The sequence below is a fragment of the Euprymna scolopes genome, chromosome 8 (genome assembly GCF_053919585.1).
Source record: "Euprymna scolopes isolate OS-2025 chromosome 8, ASM5391958v1, whole genome shotgun sequence".
Lineage (NCBI taxonomy): Eukaryota > Metazoa > Mollusca > Cephalopoda > Sepiida > Sepiolidae > Euprymna > Euprymna scolopes.
Window position 1 is genome coordinate 104,088,487 of NC_136489.1, and position 15,992 is coordinate 104,104,478.

Sequence of the window (15,992 nt, forward strand, 5' to 3'; positions counted from 1 at the left end):
GAAAAATTTGCTATCCTGTACTTTAAAGAACCCCAAAATCTATTAAACTGTAGACGAGAAATAGCAAACAACTGTGTTCACAAAATAAAATTTACTCTAGGATAGCGATACAAAATAGCTTTAAAACTAACAAAAACAATAGAAAACAAACAAACAAATAAATAAATTAAATAAACATGAATATACATAAACGACCACACACACACACACATATATATATATATATATATATATATATATGTATGTATGTATGTGTGCATGTATGTGTGTACACATATGTATATTTATATATAAAAAAGAGCAGAAATTAAGAAAACCGTCTGCCTTAAACTACTAACCTAGATCTAAAACAGATCCTTTGTTCGATAAAATACATGCCCATTGGCTGATAGGAAGGGGCGCGGTGGATATTAGAAAGCTGATTGGCTAACTAAAATCCTCAACATATATAAAAACGAGAAACAACCACAGAATTCGCGCATAAGCATGACGAATCCTATAGTGGATGAAACGCCGAATATTCAGAGTAGCTTAATCGCCATATATATTTTATAAATTACTAACTAGCTCTACCTACATATTGAGCACTTTTGAAGTAAATACTTAAAGTTTACGCATAAATCTATACTTTCGTATATTAATTTTATGTGAGTAAATGAAGTAGTTATATATATATATATATATATATATATATATATATATATATATATATATATATACATCGTATATTAATCATTTTATTATTAGTACAAGCAAAAGAAAATTAAATTTTGAACAACAATGCAATATTAAAAGAGTCATTTTGGGAATCGGAAACTAGACAAATAATTTCCGATTCCGATACCGATTCAGATACCGCAAAAGTGTATATATTTTAGCTTCCCGACTCCAATTTCGACTAACCCTAGCCCAACACTAGTACAGAAATGTAATATGAGACAGCAAAAGAGTTCCTAGAAACACAAAGATCGGTTTTTACGTCGAGCAAAAACCACCCCCTACTCAAAAAGAAAACTCTGGCTTGGGACACAAATAAAATTGCGCCACTCAAGAAAGGCTTGGAGAATAAAGATACTAACCCCCATCCTCAGCTCGAATATGTATAGAAGGTGTGTAGAATTAGTAAAACTAACGTTGGTATGAAAAGAATGTCAGGTAATTGGCGGTCAGCTCAAATAATATAATTTGAAATAGAAGTGTAAAAGGTTACGAAGGGAAATGGAATAGAAACTAGTTAAAAAGGATGTAGTAACTTAATAACAGACAACTAAGGTCCTATGAAAGCGGAATGAACCTTGAAGAATAAACGTTAAAAGTAGAGCTGGCAATAAAGCAGTAAAGTACAATGGTAAAAGAAAACGTAAATTAAATGAATTCAAGATCAAGAATATTTGAGAAAAATGTCAATGAAGTAATTCATTACTAGAGCTATGACAAGAGAAAATTCTTTTCATTATTTTGACTCTCGAGTATATATCAGTTAATATCTTATATGTTTGTAGAGAGTGATGTGGTTCTTGATTGATTAACTGTGTCTAACTGTATCTGATATATACTCGAGAGTCAAAACAATGTAAAAATATTCGCTTATCGTAGTCGTATTCATTATATTGTATAAAGGGAAACGATAAATATACCTTTAGTTGTTGTTGGTATCATGGGAGTGGACGTAGGAATGCTTAGGCCAGTTGTTGTGACTGTAAGAGGTGTTGTTACACCTGCTGTTGGTGTTGTAAAAACTGGTGTTGTTACAGCTGGAGCTGGTGTTGTAAGACCAGGTGTTAGCGTTGTTACAGTTGGCACCGGTGTTGTTACTCCTGGTACTGGTGTTGTTACTTCTGGCGCCGTTGTTGTTACACCTGATGCTGGTGTTGTCAAAATTTGAGCCGGTGTCGTGATACCTAGTGCTGGTGTTGTTAGAGCTGGTGCCGGTGTAGTTACAGCTTCTACTGGCGTTGTGGCACCTGGTGCTGGTGTTGTAACAATTGAAACCGGTGTTGTGATACCTGGTGCTGTTGTTGTAACAGCTTGTGCTGGTGTGGTTACAGCTGAAGCCGGTGTTGTTAGAGCTGGTGCCGGTGTTGTGATACCTGGTGCAGGTGTTGTTAGAGCTGGTGCCGGTGTTGTTAGAGCTGGTGCCGGTGCCGGTGTTGTGACACCTGGTGCTGGTGTTGTTACACCTGGTACTGGTGTTGTTAAAGCTGAAGTTGGTGTTGTAAGACCAGGTGTTGTTTCAGTTTGCGCTGGTGTTGTTACTCCTGGTGCTGGTGTTGTTACTTCTGGTGCCGTTGTTGTTACACCTGGTACCGGTGTTGTAACACCTGGTGTTGGTGTTGTCACAATTTGAGCCGTTGTTGTGATACCTGGTGCTGGTGTTGTTAGAGCTGGTGCCGGTGTAGTTACAGCTGGTGCTGGTGTTGTGACACCTTGTGCTGGTGTTGTTACAGCTAGAGCCGGTGTTGTTACTTCTGGTGCCGGTGTTGTTACTTCTGGCGCCGTTGTTGTTATACCTGGCGCTTGTGTTGTCACAATTTGAGCCGGTGTTGTGATACCTGGTGCTGGTGTTGTTAGAGTTGGTGCCGGTGTGGTTACTTCTGGCGCCGTTGTTGTTACACCTGGCGCTGGTGTTGTCACAATTTGAGCAGGGGTTGTGATACCTGGTGCTGGTGTTGTTAGAGCTGGTGCAGGGGTAGTTACAGCTGGTGCCGGTGTTGTAACACCTGGTGCTGGTGTTGTAACAGCTTGTGCTGGTGTAGTTACAGCTGGAGCCGTCGTTGTTACAGCTGGTGCTGGTGTTGTTACAATTGGAGCCGGTGTTGTGATACCTGGTGTTGGTGTTGTAATAGCTGGCACCGGTGTTGTTAGAGCTGGAGTTGGTGTTGTAAGACCAGTTGTTATTGTTGTTTCAGTTGGCACCGGTGTTGTTATTCCTGGTGCTGGTGTTGTTACTTCTGCTGCAGGTGTTGTTACACCTGGTACCGGTGTTGTAACACCTGATACTGGTGTTGTCACAATTTGAGCCGGTGTTGTGATACCTGGTGCTGGGGTTGTTCGAGCTGGTGCCGGGGTAGTAACAGCTGGTGCTGGTGTTGTAACAGCTTGTGCTGGTGTAGTTACAGCTGGAGTCGGTGTTGTTTCAGTTGGCGTCGGTGTTGTTACTTCTGGCGCTGTTGTTGTTACACCTGGCGCCGGTGTTGTCTCAATTTGAGTCGGTGTCGTGGTACCTTGTGCTGGTGTTGTTAGAGCTGGTGCTGGGGTAGTAACAGCTGTTGCTGGTGTTGTTAGAGCAGGTGTTGGTGTTGTTACCATTGGCGCCGGTGTTGTTATACCTGGTGCTGGTGTTGTTACAACTGGAGCTGGTGTTGTTACAGCTGGAGTTGGTGTTGTAAGACCAGGTGTTAGCGTTGTTTCAGTTGGCGCCGGTGTTGTTACTCCTAGTGCTGATGTTGTTACTTCTGGTGCCGTTGTTGTTACACCTGGTACCGGTGTTGTAACACTTGATGCTGGTGTTGTCACAATTGGAGCCGGTGTTGTGAAACCTGGTGCTGGTGTAGTTACAGCTGGGGCCGATGTTGTTAGAGCAGGTGTTGGTGTTGTTACAGCTGGTGCCGGTGTTGTGACACCTGGTTGTGGTGTTGTTACAATTGGCGCCGGTGTTGTTATACCTGGTGCTGGTGTTGTTACAGCTGGAGTTGGTGTTGTAAGACCAGGTTTTAGCGTTGTTTCAGTTGGCGCCGGTGTTGTTACTCCTGGTGCTGGTGTTGTTACTTCTGGTGCCGTTGTTGTTACACCTGGTACCGGTGTTGTAACACTTGATACTGGTGTTGTCTCAATCTGAGCCGTTGTTGTGATACCTGGTGCCGGTGTTGTTTGAGCTGGTGCCGGTGTAGTTACAGCTGTTGCTGGTGTTGTGACACCTGGTGCTGGTGTTGTAAGAGCTTGTGCTGGTGTAGTTACAGCTGGAGCCGTCGTTGTTACAGCTGGTGCTGGTGTCGTTACAGCTGGTGCCGGTGTTGTGACCCCTGGTTGTGGAGTTGTTACAATTGGAGCCGGTGTTGTTACACCTGGTGCTGGTGTTGTTACACCTGGGGCTGGTGTTGTTACAACTGGAGTTGTTGCTGTAAAACCAGGTGTTAGCGTTGTTTCAGTTGGCGCTTGTGTTGTTACTCCTCGTGCTGATGTTGTTGCTTCTGGTATCGTTGTTGTTGCACCTGGTACCGGTGTTGTAACAGCTGGTGCTGGTGTTGTCACAATTTGAGCCGGTGTTGTAATACCTGGTGCTGGGGTTGTTAGAGCTGGTGCCGGGGTCGTAACAGCTGCTGCTGGTGTTGTAACAGCTTGTGCTGGTGTAGTTAAAGCTGGAGCCGGTGTCGTCTCAGCTGGTGCTGGTGTTGTTACAGCTGGTGCCGGTGTTGTGACACCAGGTGCTGGTGTTGTTACAGCTGGAGTAGGTGTTGTGAGACCAGGTGTTAGCGTTGTTTCAGTTGGTGACGGTGTTGTTACTCCTGGTTGTGGTGTTGTTACTTCTGGTGTCGTTGTTGTTATAACTGGTACCGGTGTTGTAACACCTGGTGCTGGTGTAGTCACATTTGGAGCCGGTGTTGTGATACCTGGTGCTGGTGTTGTTAGAACTGGTGCCGGTGTAGTTAGAGCGACTGCTGGTGTAGCTTTTGGTATCGTTGTTGTTGAACCTGGTACCGGTGTCGTGACACTTGGTGCTGGTGTTGTCACAATTTGAGCCGGTGTTGTAATACCTGGTGCTGGTGTTGTGACACCTGGTGTTGGTGTAGTTACAGCTGGAGCCGGTGTTGTTACAGCTGGTGCTGGAGTTGTTACAGCTGGTGCCGGTGTTGTGACACCAGGTGCAGGTGTTGTTATAATTGGAGCCGGTGTTGTGAGACCTGGTGCTGGTGTTGTTACAGCTGGTGCTGGTGTTGTTACAGCTGGAGTTGGTGTTGTAAGACCAGGTGTTTGCGTTGTTGCAGTTGGCGCTGGTGTTGTTACTCCTGGTGCTGGTGTTGTTACTTCTGGTGCCGTTGTTGTTACACCTGGTACCGGTGTTGTAACATTTGATACTGGTGTTGTCTCAATTGGAGCCGGTGTTGTGATACCTGATGCCGGTGTGGTTTGAGCTGGTGACGGTGTAGTTACAGCTGTTGCTGGTGTTGTGACACCTGGTGCTGGTGTTGTAACAGCTTTTGCTGGTGTAGTTACAGCTGGAGCCGGTGTTGTTACAGCTGGTGCTGGTGTTGTTACAGCTGGTGACGGTGTTGTAACACCCGGTGCTTGTGTTGTTACAATTGGAGCCGGTGTTGTGAGACCTGGTGATGGTGTTGTTATAGCTGGTGCCGGTGTTGTTACAACTGGAGTAGGTGTTGTAAGACCAGGTGTTAGCGTTGTTTCAGTTGGCGGCGGTGTTGTTACTCCTGGTGCTGGTGTTGTTACTTCTGGTGCCGTTGTTGTTACACCTGGTACCGGTGTTGTAACCCTTGGTGCTGGTGTTGTTACAATCGGAGCCGGCGTTGTGAAACCTGGTGCTGGTGTTGTTATAGCTGGTGCTGGTGTTGTAACAGCTGGTGCTGGTGTAGTTACAGCTGGAGCCGTCGTTGTGACAGCTGGTGCTGGTGTCGTTACAGCTGGTGCCGGTGTTGTGACACCTGGTGCTGGTGTTGTTACAGTTGGAGCCGGTGTTGTGATACCTGGTGCTGGTGTTGTTACAGCTGGTGCTGGTGTTGTTACAGCTGGAGTTGTTGTTGTAAGACCAGGTTTTAGCGTTGTTTCAGTTGGCGCTGGTGTTGTTACTCCTCGTGCTGGTGTTGTTGCTTCTGGTATCGTTGTTGTTGAACCTGGTACCGGTGTTGTAACACTTGGTGCTGGCGTTGTCACAATTTGAGCCGGTGTTGTAATACCTGGTGCTGGTGTGGTTTGAGCTCGTGCCGGTGTAGTTACAGCTGTTGCTGGTGTTGTGACACCTGGTGCTGGTGTTGTAACAGCTTGTGCTGGTGTTGTTACAGCTTGTGACGGTGTTGTAACACCAGGTGCCTGTGTTGTTACAATTGGAGCCGGTGTAGTCAGACCTGGTGTTGTTGTTGTTACAGCTGGTGTCGGTGTTGTTACAGCTGGAGTAGGTGTTGTAAGACCAGTTGTTAGCGTTGTTGCAGTTGGCGCCGGTGTTGTGACTCCTGGTGCTGGCGTTGTTACTTCTGGTGCCGTTGTTGTTACACCTGGTACCGGTGTTGTAACACTTGATACTGGTGTTGTCTCAATTTGAGCCGTTGTTGTGATACCTGGTGCCGGTGTGGTTTGAGCTGGTGCCGATGTAGTAACAGCTGTTGCTGGTGTTGTGACACCTTGTGCTGGTGTTGTAACAGCTTGTGCTGGTGTAGTTACAGCTGGAGCCGGCGTTGTTACAGCTGGTGTTGTTACCGCTGGTGACGTTGTTGTAACACCAGGTGCTGGTGTTGTGACAGCTGGTGCCGGTGTTGTTACAGCTGGAGTAGGTGTTGTAAGACCAGGTGTAAGCGTTGTTTCAGTTGGCGCCGGTGTTGTTACAGCTGGAACAGGTGTTGTTACAGCTGGTGCTGGTGTTGTTACAGCTGGTGCCGGTGTTGTGACACCTGGTGCTGCTGTTGTTACACTTGGAGCTGGTGTTGAGATACCTTGTGCTGTTGTTGTAAAGGATGGTGCCGGTGTAGTTACAACTTGTGCTGGTGTTGTGACACCTCGTGCTGGTGTTGTAACAGCTTGTGCTGGTGTTGTAACAGCTGGAGTTGGTGTTGTCAGACCAGATGTTGGCGTTGTTTTAGTTGGTGCCGGTGTTGTTACTCCTGGTGGTTGTGTTGTTACACCTGGCGCTGGTGTTGTCACAATTTGAGCCGGTGTTGTGGTACCTGGTACTGGTGTTGTGACAGCTGGTGCTGATGTTGTGACAGCTGGTGTTGTTACAGGTCGTGCTGGTGTTGTAACAGCTTGTGCTGGTGTAGTTACAGCTGGTGACGGTGTTGTGACACCAGGTGCTGGTGTTGTTTCAATTGTAGCCGGTGTTGTGAGACCTGGTGCTGGTGTTGTTACAGCTCGCGCCGGCGTTGTTTCACCTGGTGCTGGTGTTGTTACCGCTGGTGTCGGAGTTGTGACACCGGGTACTGGTGTTGTTACTATTTGAGCCGGTGTTGTGATACGTGGTAGTGGTGTTGTTAGAGCTGGTGCCGGTGTTGTTACAGCTGGTGCTGGTGTTGTGATACCTGGTGTTGGTGTTGTTCCAGCTGGCGCCGGCGTTGTTTCTCCTGGTGCTGGTGTTGTTACACCTGGTGCTGGTGTTGTTACAGCGAGTGTCGGTGTTGTTGAGCTTGGCGTCGCTGTTGTTGTTACAGCTGTACTTCTGATTCTTGTTGTAGATATAGTAGATGAACCTGGTAATGATGTTGTCTTAATAGGTGCCATTGTAGTTACACTTGGTGGTGTTGTCATAGAAAGAAATGTTAACGTTAGTTGTGTTACTTGCTTTACTTCAGTTGTCCCCATTGGTTGCGTTGTAATAACTTTGCCTGGTACTGTTGTTGTTGTTTTTCCAGGTGGTGTTGTCATAATTTCAAATGGTAAACTTGGTTCTGTCACTGCCTTTGCTTCAGTTGTCCCTATTTGTTGCGTTGTTGTTGTTGGGATTGATTTTGCTACGGCTGAAAACAGATTCGTATTTAACTTTATTAGTAAATCATGTTAAAATGTTAAAGGAAAATTTACATGTTTTAATAAATATAAGTAAAGATGAGGAGTATGTTGTAGTTTCTTTGAAGTTTGTGTGTAGTATGTAAGGAGTTTTGTTGAAGCCTATGACAGTGCAGTCTTATTAAAAAATACTCTTGGATATGAGACAAGATAAAGAATAAATGACAATATTGAGTAATTTCAATAATTATCAGTTAAAATTATTTATTTATTAACATAATATGTTGAACCAAGATGGTATTGTGTTATATTATTTACATTTTCAAGCTATACCTCCTACAAAAAGAAGGGAACCTTTAAAACATGTATAACTATGCGATGGGCATGTGTTTGTGCCCGAAGCCGGAAATTGTAGGGCGACAATAGACTTCTTAATTATTGTTGAAGTGTGGGTCGGTATATATGTTTGATATTATTAAATTATTGTTATAGTATTTTAACAGTAATTATTATGCTATTATTATGTGTTTTACTTGGGTGTACTTATAATTATATTTTAAATTAATAGCAGGTATGTATATTTCTTGTCCCCTTTCTGTTTTTCTAACTAAGATGCAAAGGAAGTAACTCATTGATACAAAAACGTCGGAGTTAAGTAGAGTTATTTACCATGGGAAGTAGTAGATCTTTATATTAGTTCTTTTTTTTGTATATTACTATTTAACTCTTTTATTCCATTGTCTTTCATAGAATGGGTAAGTACTGCGTGTTAGTCTCGCGCGCCAACATCAGATGCATGTTTTGTGCGGCTTCTGATATTTCAACACACATGCACAGATAACTATTAGTAGTATTTGATAACTACTGTTTGTTAATAAATAGACATTCATGTAAATAGAGATGAATTAACTTTTGGAAATGTTCCTACTTTCCAGATTGTGCATTGTCAGCGATAGTATTTCTAAATAAAATAATTAGTAACAAAATGATACTGAACAATCTCAGTTGAGTTAGTTTCTAACAGATTGGACGCTTTAGCTCTGTTCATATTTGTGATATCAATAAAGTTCAGATACGCGTACCATAAAATGTGTTGAAGGATATCTTTATTACTTCTCTGATTAAAAATGTTACTTAAATTTGAAATATGAAGTCACGTTTTTTTCCATCACATTAAGTAATGCTGAATGCCCATCGATAGGATGAAATTACTGATCGCATTGATATGATGCAAACAGGATTTTACATCCAAGTGGCTATAAATAAAAAGCGATATCCTTTGTGCATGCGCGCAAAAATAACCTCTGCTGACCGAAGAAAAATAAGCAAAAAGGATTATTTCAGGCAACTGCGACAAAAACAAAATAGACACAGCCATAAAACGGAACGAAATACACTTCTTCCAAATAATCAATTCACAGCTTGAGGGATGCTTGACTACATAAAGTTGCATAGTTGATACGCCAGAAACGGCGCGACCACATTCGGTTGTGTAGTTCATGTGCCGGAAGATGTTTTTCAGTTTAAGTAAAGGTGTGTGTCTGGTTATAGAAAGTTTTATTTTACCTACATTTCTGTTTGCGCATTCTAAAACTCTATGAATCACACACTCTACGCATTCGTCGCAAATCTAAATAATTCTGCATGTTTTATACAAGCATTCGTTGACTTTCTTTTAATCACAGCATAACTATGCTACAATATTTGCTTCAACGTATTAATATAAATTGTAATCGAAAGATAAGTACAGTATGAATAGTGTATGTCCTGTAACGGGTATCTATAATATAAATCTCAACCGCCTGTTTAAATGTATGTATGTATGTACGTATATATGCATGTATGCATGCATGTATGTATATTTGTATGTCTGCCTTAAACTTTCGACAGAGACGACAAATTTTCACGAGATCGATATCGTCTTTAAGATCGACCCTTCGGGCGACAAATATCGAAAAATTGGCGAAAAACATTAATTCCTTCACCCTCAACTGGGCACTTCTCTACAAGGAGGGTTCGCTTTTATCGCCGGTATTTTCGAAAGTCATCCCCTCTTTTCGATTGACTAGGCTTAATTTAAACCTTCGCCACTTCCGGTTTGGCGATGGACGCAACGGCAATGACGTCACGTTTTTTTTCATGTTCTTTTCCACCTTCGCGGTATGGGCTTGAGCCTGCCTGCCTACTACCACTTTTGTTTTTGCTCAACACACACCTCCAAACATCCAGGCTGATAATAACTTAAGGAAGAAACTATTTTGCAAGTTCTGGTAAAATAGTCAAACATGCTTTTGAGCTTATTTTGCCGGTTCTTGAAAAACAAACCCTTTTTATGCTTATTTTGTTGGTCTTGGTAAAATAGATCCCAGGTTTTTTTCCCGGTAAATGTTTTTTTTTTTTTTTTTTTTAATTATTAATGCAAGTAAAGCAAATTTAGAAAACAGATTTAATATAAGCTTATTCATATTTATAATTTTTAAAACAATTCGAAAGTTTTACCTACTCCTGCCAAATGTCGAAACATTAAAACAATTTATTTAAAATAAAATATATTTAGTCTCTGCAAATCCAAAATTTACCCATGTAGAAGGTTCTTTTACCAATGTACGTAGGTGCACCCACTGAAAACAAGTCGACACCGAAGGAAACGGACGTGTAAAGTAAAAGCGAGAATGGGCCGGCTGTGACAAGAGTGCGGTCGGAAGAAAGGGAAACGCTTCCAGGTTAGATGGACATGTAGCAGCGAGAGACTTTTTAAACTGTGTTGAGACTGGAGAGTAACGGTAATAAATGTTTTTGTTAAAAAAAAAAATTAATTAAATGCTGACCCGGATTTTTATTTATTTCCTTTGTTTGTTTGTAACTGCAATGTTACAGAATAATAATAATAATAATAATAATAATAATAATAATAATAATAATAATAATAATAATAATAATAATACTACAATTGGGTAAAACAGTTTTTTCTTGCTAACTTGTGTTAAGTGTAGCTTGAATTTTAAAACGAACTACACAATGAAATCTTTTATCAATAAACTCGTTGTAAAAATGTTGCCCGAAATGAAGTGAAGTCATTTTAGCTTTTAATTTGCATTTAGTCGAACATTTTAAAACCTGACGGAGACAATTATTATTATACTATCCGTATAAATATTGATCTTCCTTGCTAATTTTTTTGGGTTATTATTAAAATAAATAAGTCGTCATAGACAAAGTACTTATTTCTCGAAATCATCTGTAGTTAATGTGTTATAATAATCCCAATAAAACGGGACTGCATTAAAAACGATAATTGGTCAATTAGAAAAGTTTTATTTGTCAGCTTAAATTCTATTTAAGCCTGGCTTTGAAAATCCGACAAGATAACTTAAAATGTAAGATTAAAAACTGATTATTACTTACTTGTTGATTTGATACATATTTTCGTGGAGATTTTCACTTCAACTGGTTTTGTCGAATCTTCAGGAGTAATAGTAATTTTTAGTACTGTGGCATCTGTACCTGGTGGAATGCTTACAGGCTGTTCAGGTGATGATTTAATTGGAGTTGATGGAAGAATACCTATGGGAGTAGTGCCTGCAGCGGGTAAAACTGCGGATAGCGTGGTTGGTGATCCGGGTGCAACTATAGCTGGTGTCGTTTCTGCCACAGGTACACCAACAGGAGACACTGTGGTCGTTTTCTGCTTAAATATAAATTATATCGCATTAAATTGAGCCAAATTTAAGTAATATATTCACTAAATATTTAATAGATTGTTTAAAGGAAGTTCAAAATTAACACGGTTTTCTGGGTTAATAAGTTGATACACTGAGACAGAAATATTGGTCGATATAAGAGCAGGTATTGTGGATATGTTAGATATTGGAAGGAAACCACAGGAAGAAAAACATTCGATGGGTTGCACACACGCAAACAGATTCAAGTAAGGAATACGGGATTTCCCACCATTGCTTAACGGAATGCATAGTTTGACCCAGAAATATATGAGAAGGTATCGGTCAAATGTTGAAACAATAGCCAAAGGAAATATCAAACATTCCAATACGAAAAGAATGTTTTAGAAATAAAATCGCAACAACAAAAATCAGTCAATCGATTAGAGAAATAATGAAAGGCTGTGTAACCATTTCTTCACTGCCAAACAACCGCCTAAACCCGCACCACTTCACGCATCTTTCAGAAACGTCAAAACACTAGTAATAATTTATAATCAAAAGCTGGTTTGTCGCTGTGTTGTGGTTTTTGTCGCTTTCAGTATATATATATATATATATATATATATATATATATATATATATATATATATATATATATATTGTACCAGCGACAAAATTAGATGTTAACACTTATATTGACTGGACAAACGCGTTTCGAACAACCGGCCACAGCGAATACGTAGCAGAGATATTCATCTTATGGATTTTAACAATGGAACTAAACCTGTTTAGCGCAGGTAACGTTTCATACCCCCCCCCCAAAAAAAGAATATAATCAACAAACTTTTCGCATGTTAATATTTAAATACATAGAACGACGCATATCCGTACCTGTACACATCTCATAATATTTTCGAGAAAAAATAAACTCTAATAATGATTAAAGCACCAACATTCACGACTAACATAAATTAGAACAAAAACATAGAAAACATTACCAAGGCTGCTGCAAGGTAGGTGGGTTTCCTCTACAGAGTTTACAAAAAACAAAAAAACCCCAAAAAACTGCCAGTATTCGATAACTCTAGAAAGCCACGATTTGTCAATATATGGAGTATTGTTGTCGCATTTGAACTGGTGCATTAACCACTAGCATCTACCCCTTGGCAGGTTACTAAAAAACCCTATAATTTAAAAGGCCCCACATTACATATCAAGTTCCAACCCTTGCCCCATCTTTGCATCTTTGTGCTTGTTTATAAGGTGCCCCGAAATAACTTGATGCACCTCATCGACAATTTAAATACATCCGGCCAACTTTCCAGTCAGCAAAATCTCATCCCTTTATTGTAGTTCATATTACATTTAAACTTCTGCATGCTAATATAGTTAGGGAAGGAAGAAGCTGTGAGAGAATTCCAAAAGATACCGGTTTGATAAAAGAAGGTATTAGTAGAAAGCCTTCTGGCGTATGGGGACCTCTAAAATAAAGGGGTGGGATTTTGCTGATTGTTAGATCAGTTGGGTGAATTGATGTCAAAAGGGGGCACCAGAGCAGTAAATTCGCCGGAGCAATTCCATTAAAATGCTTGTAATACAAGCGCAGGGATGCAACATTGCACCCATGGTAAATGGCCTGGGACTTGGTATTAGATTAGAGTCCTTTTTTTAAAACTCTATGTAGACATGTGACAATTAAAATATGATTGGATACAGTGGAAGCCTTTTGAATGACAAGATAAGAAAAGAGTAATAAACCAACTTATGGTGCACATATATCAGGGCATGTAACAACTGTTACCGACAGAAAACTATTAAATGCTGAACCCCAATTACAGAGTTTTGTCATCAGTTCGTACTACTTCCAGGCCTATTTAAGCCTCCTAACTATGGGTTAAATGTACTTTTTCTTAGGCACGATATCAAACTGAGTTCGACACTCTTAGATAAGGTGTTTATCTCTATTACATGCCACCGTTCCAAAGTCCATTGGTCGAAATCGTTACTAGATTATGTTTAATTTCTGTCTAGATTATGTTTAATTTCTGGCCAACCTTATTTATCCCTTCCGACAGACAATTATATCAAAGGCCTCTATTTGTAGAGCTTTGGGAAGTATGGAATCAGTCATTAATTATCATTACTCCAAGTTCCAATTTGATTCTGAGCGATAGTACACGTAAGAGTCCCATTTAAGGGTTAAATAGAGTTTAGCAATTAGAGACTATTTATTTATAAATTATACAGCCACAAAAGTAATTAATCTACGCAGTATACAAAATAGAACTCTTAAATATTAGAAAATATCAAGGACTTGAAGCATAAAACTTCTACCGAAATAACTGCATTTGGCATTAAATAAAACCAGGCATAGGATGCTATGAAATAAACTAAAATCAAATCAAGCAATTCAGCTGAGTGGATATGAGAAGCTTAACGCGTTCTCTAAATGCATTTTATGAGTCATGCTTCTTCCAGAAGATAAAGTAGACAACCGATTTGTGGTACATGCAAAGTATAAGCAGATGATTTAACAATTTACCTGGGTGGGTTTGAGTAATTCGACACCATATTCTTTGACGTTCTGCGGATTGATCAGTTTAACCACACCGCCAGTTTTTATATCTTCCCCAACCGTAAGTGTGGCCACTCTGTCGTCTGGTGTAATTGTTATCCATCCAGGACCAGTGGGTCTGACATCTCCGGGATTTCCTGATGGATTTGGCTCGAGTGTAATAGCATCATCCGGTAAGAGCGTATCATCTTCCATGCTTTCCACAAGTGGACACGTAGCTAGAAGGAAACAATTATAATTTAACTGTGAAATAATAATAATAATAATAATAATAATAATAATAATAATAATAATAATAATAAGAAGAAGAAGAAGAAGAAGAAGAAGTAGGAGAAGGAGAAGGAGAAAAAGAACACAGCAAATATGTCAAATTGCAATATTTATTCCCATTCTTAGACTTTAGTTTAATTAAAATATACCATATTTATTCGAAAACATACAAAGGTAACTGTGAGGTCTCACCCATGCACAAGATATTAATACTTCTAGACTGTATATATAGACCGGAAGGTACCGACTTTTGGGGTGGCCTGTCAACTTTGTAGTACACGTAAATTGTAATTCCAACCTCGACAACCATTTCAATGGCTTTTTTTGTCAGAATGATGCAAAATTTTACGCCCCCCCTCATGATTTGCCTCTCGGTTTTTGAGAGAGGCAAGTTCATCGCTTGTGATCTTAGGCGTCCTTACCGGGGAATGCGGGGACTAATGAGATGTACTTTTTCAGGACCAAAATGCTAGCTCATTTATCCCACCTTCCAATCTAGTGTCCCATACTCTCGTGGTGGGAGAGTTTCAAATACCGCGGCCTGTGTATTTTCGGAGTGCACCATCTTAACGGTACATGCTACGACTCTTGCTCTCTGTATATTCTGTTTTGTTTTAATACAAATTACCTTTTCTAACCCATATCCGTGTCCGTGTTTTCCTTAGTGATCCTTCCGAGCCACAGCAACTTGGAGACTAGAACTCGAATTCACAAAATGACTTGGAGATGAATAACGCAAATTTAAAAAGATCATTAAAAAAAATATTCGGTTCGAGAAATAAAGGAAAAGGATAAAAGTCAACCAGTAATAATACACCGAAGCTATCAGGCAACTGACTAACATTCTAAAACAAATATTTTTAACCAGGGCTATGAGAATACCTAAATGTTTGAACATTTAGTACAGTTAGAAATTCTAAGTTAAAACTAAAAAGAATAAAACGGTAAGCACTAATTTTTTGCAATTAAATAGTTTTTTATTCTCTCTCTCCCTCTCTCTCTCAAAAAAAAAAAAGAAAAATACCGTAAATGTACAGTAATAAACTGTAATTAGTTAAATTACACCGATTTTTTCTCAAGTAAATTTCGCTCTAGGGAAAAGTAAACAAGATGGACGACTTTAAAGAGATTATTCTAAGGATGTTACAGCAACAAGAACTCCTGAAACAACAGATGCTTCAACAACAAAAAGCTGAAGAAAGACAACAGAAAACTGAAGGAAGATTGATTCAACAACAAGAAAAAAAAATGGGAGAACGTCCACAAAAAAGAAACAAAAAAAACATGAATTACTTCACAAAAGCTTGACCAAAAAAACAACCGCAGGCAGTAACACAGCGTTTGCGCAAGAAACAATATTGAATACCACAGAGACGTTTACCTACGTTCCTGATTAAGACCAAACTTTATGAGGTACGAAGACCTTTGCAACGCTGATTGCAAAAAGTGGTCTAATGCGAAAAAACTTCGTCTGCTTTTACGAAAGCTAGCAAATGCTGAACACAGTGGTTCGTAGACTACATTTTACTATCAGAACTTTTCAGTCCTAATATATCTCTTTTTCATAAAAGATGGTGATGTTTTAATTTAGCTACGCGCGCCGGCGAAGATTATTTGACGTTGTAATAAACACTGTAACAACTTTAGATGAGCAGAATTATTGGCAAATAATTTTAAACGTCTCATTTTTTGCTCAAGGGTTAGTGTTGGCAAAAAATGCTGAGATTAGACGAAAAGTGTACGCAAAACTCGAAAGCGAATCCAATCTCCATCTGCATAAACTTATAAAGGATTGCCAAGGGGTATGAGCGTGAGAAAAG

General features: G+C 40.1%; 1 protein-coding gene across 1 annotated transcript in view; it reads right to left on the reverse strand.

Moving 5' to 3' along the window:
• The window catches only part of LOC145283923 (uncharacterized), a 98,805-nt gene extending 84,708 nt beyond the window's left edge, over positions 1 to 14,097 (reverse strand). Inside the window, exons 1-3 of the mRNA XM_080133024.1 lie at positions 13,870 to 14,097; positions 11,071 to 11,350; positions 1,638 to 7,676 (exon numbers count right to left, since the gene is read on the reverse strand). Of these exons, the coding sequence (XP_079989150.1) occupies positions 1,638 to 7,676; positions 11,071 to 11,350; positions 13,870 to 14,097 (6,547 nt within the window). The remainder of the gene's footprint in view (positions 1 to 1,637; positions 7,677 to 11,070; positions 11,351 to 13,869) is intronic.
• Between the last annotated feature and the right edge of the window lie 1,895 nt (positions 14,098 to 15,992).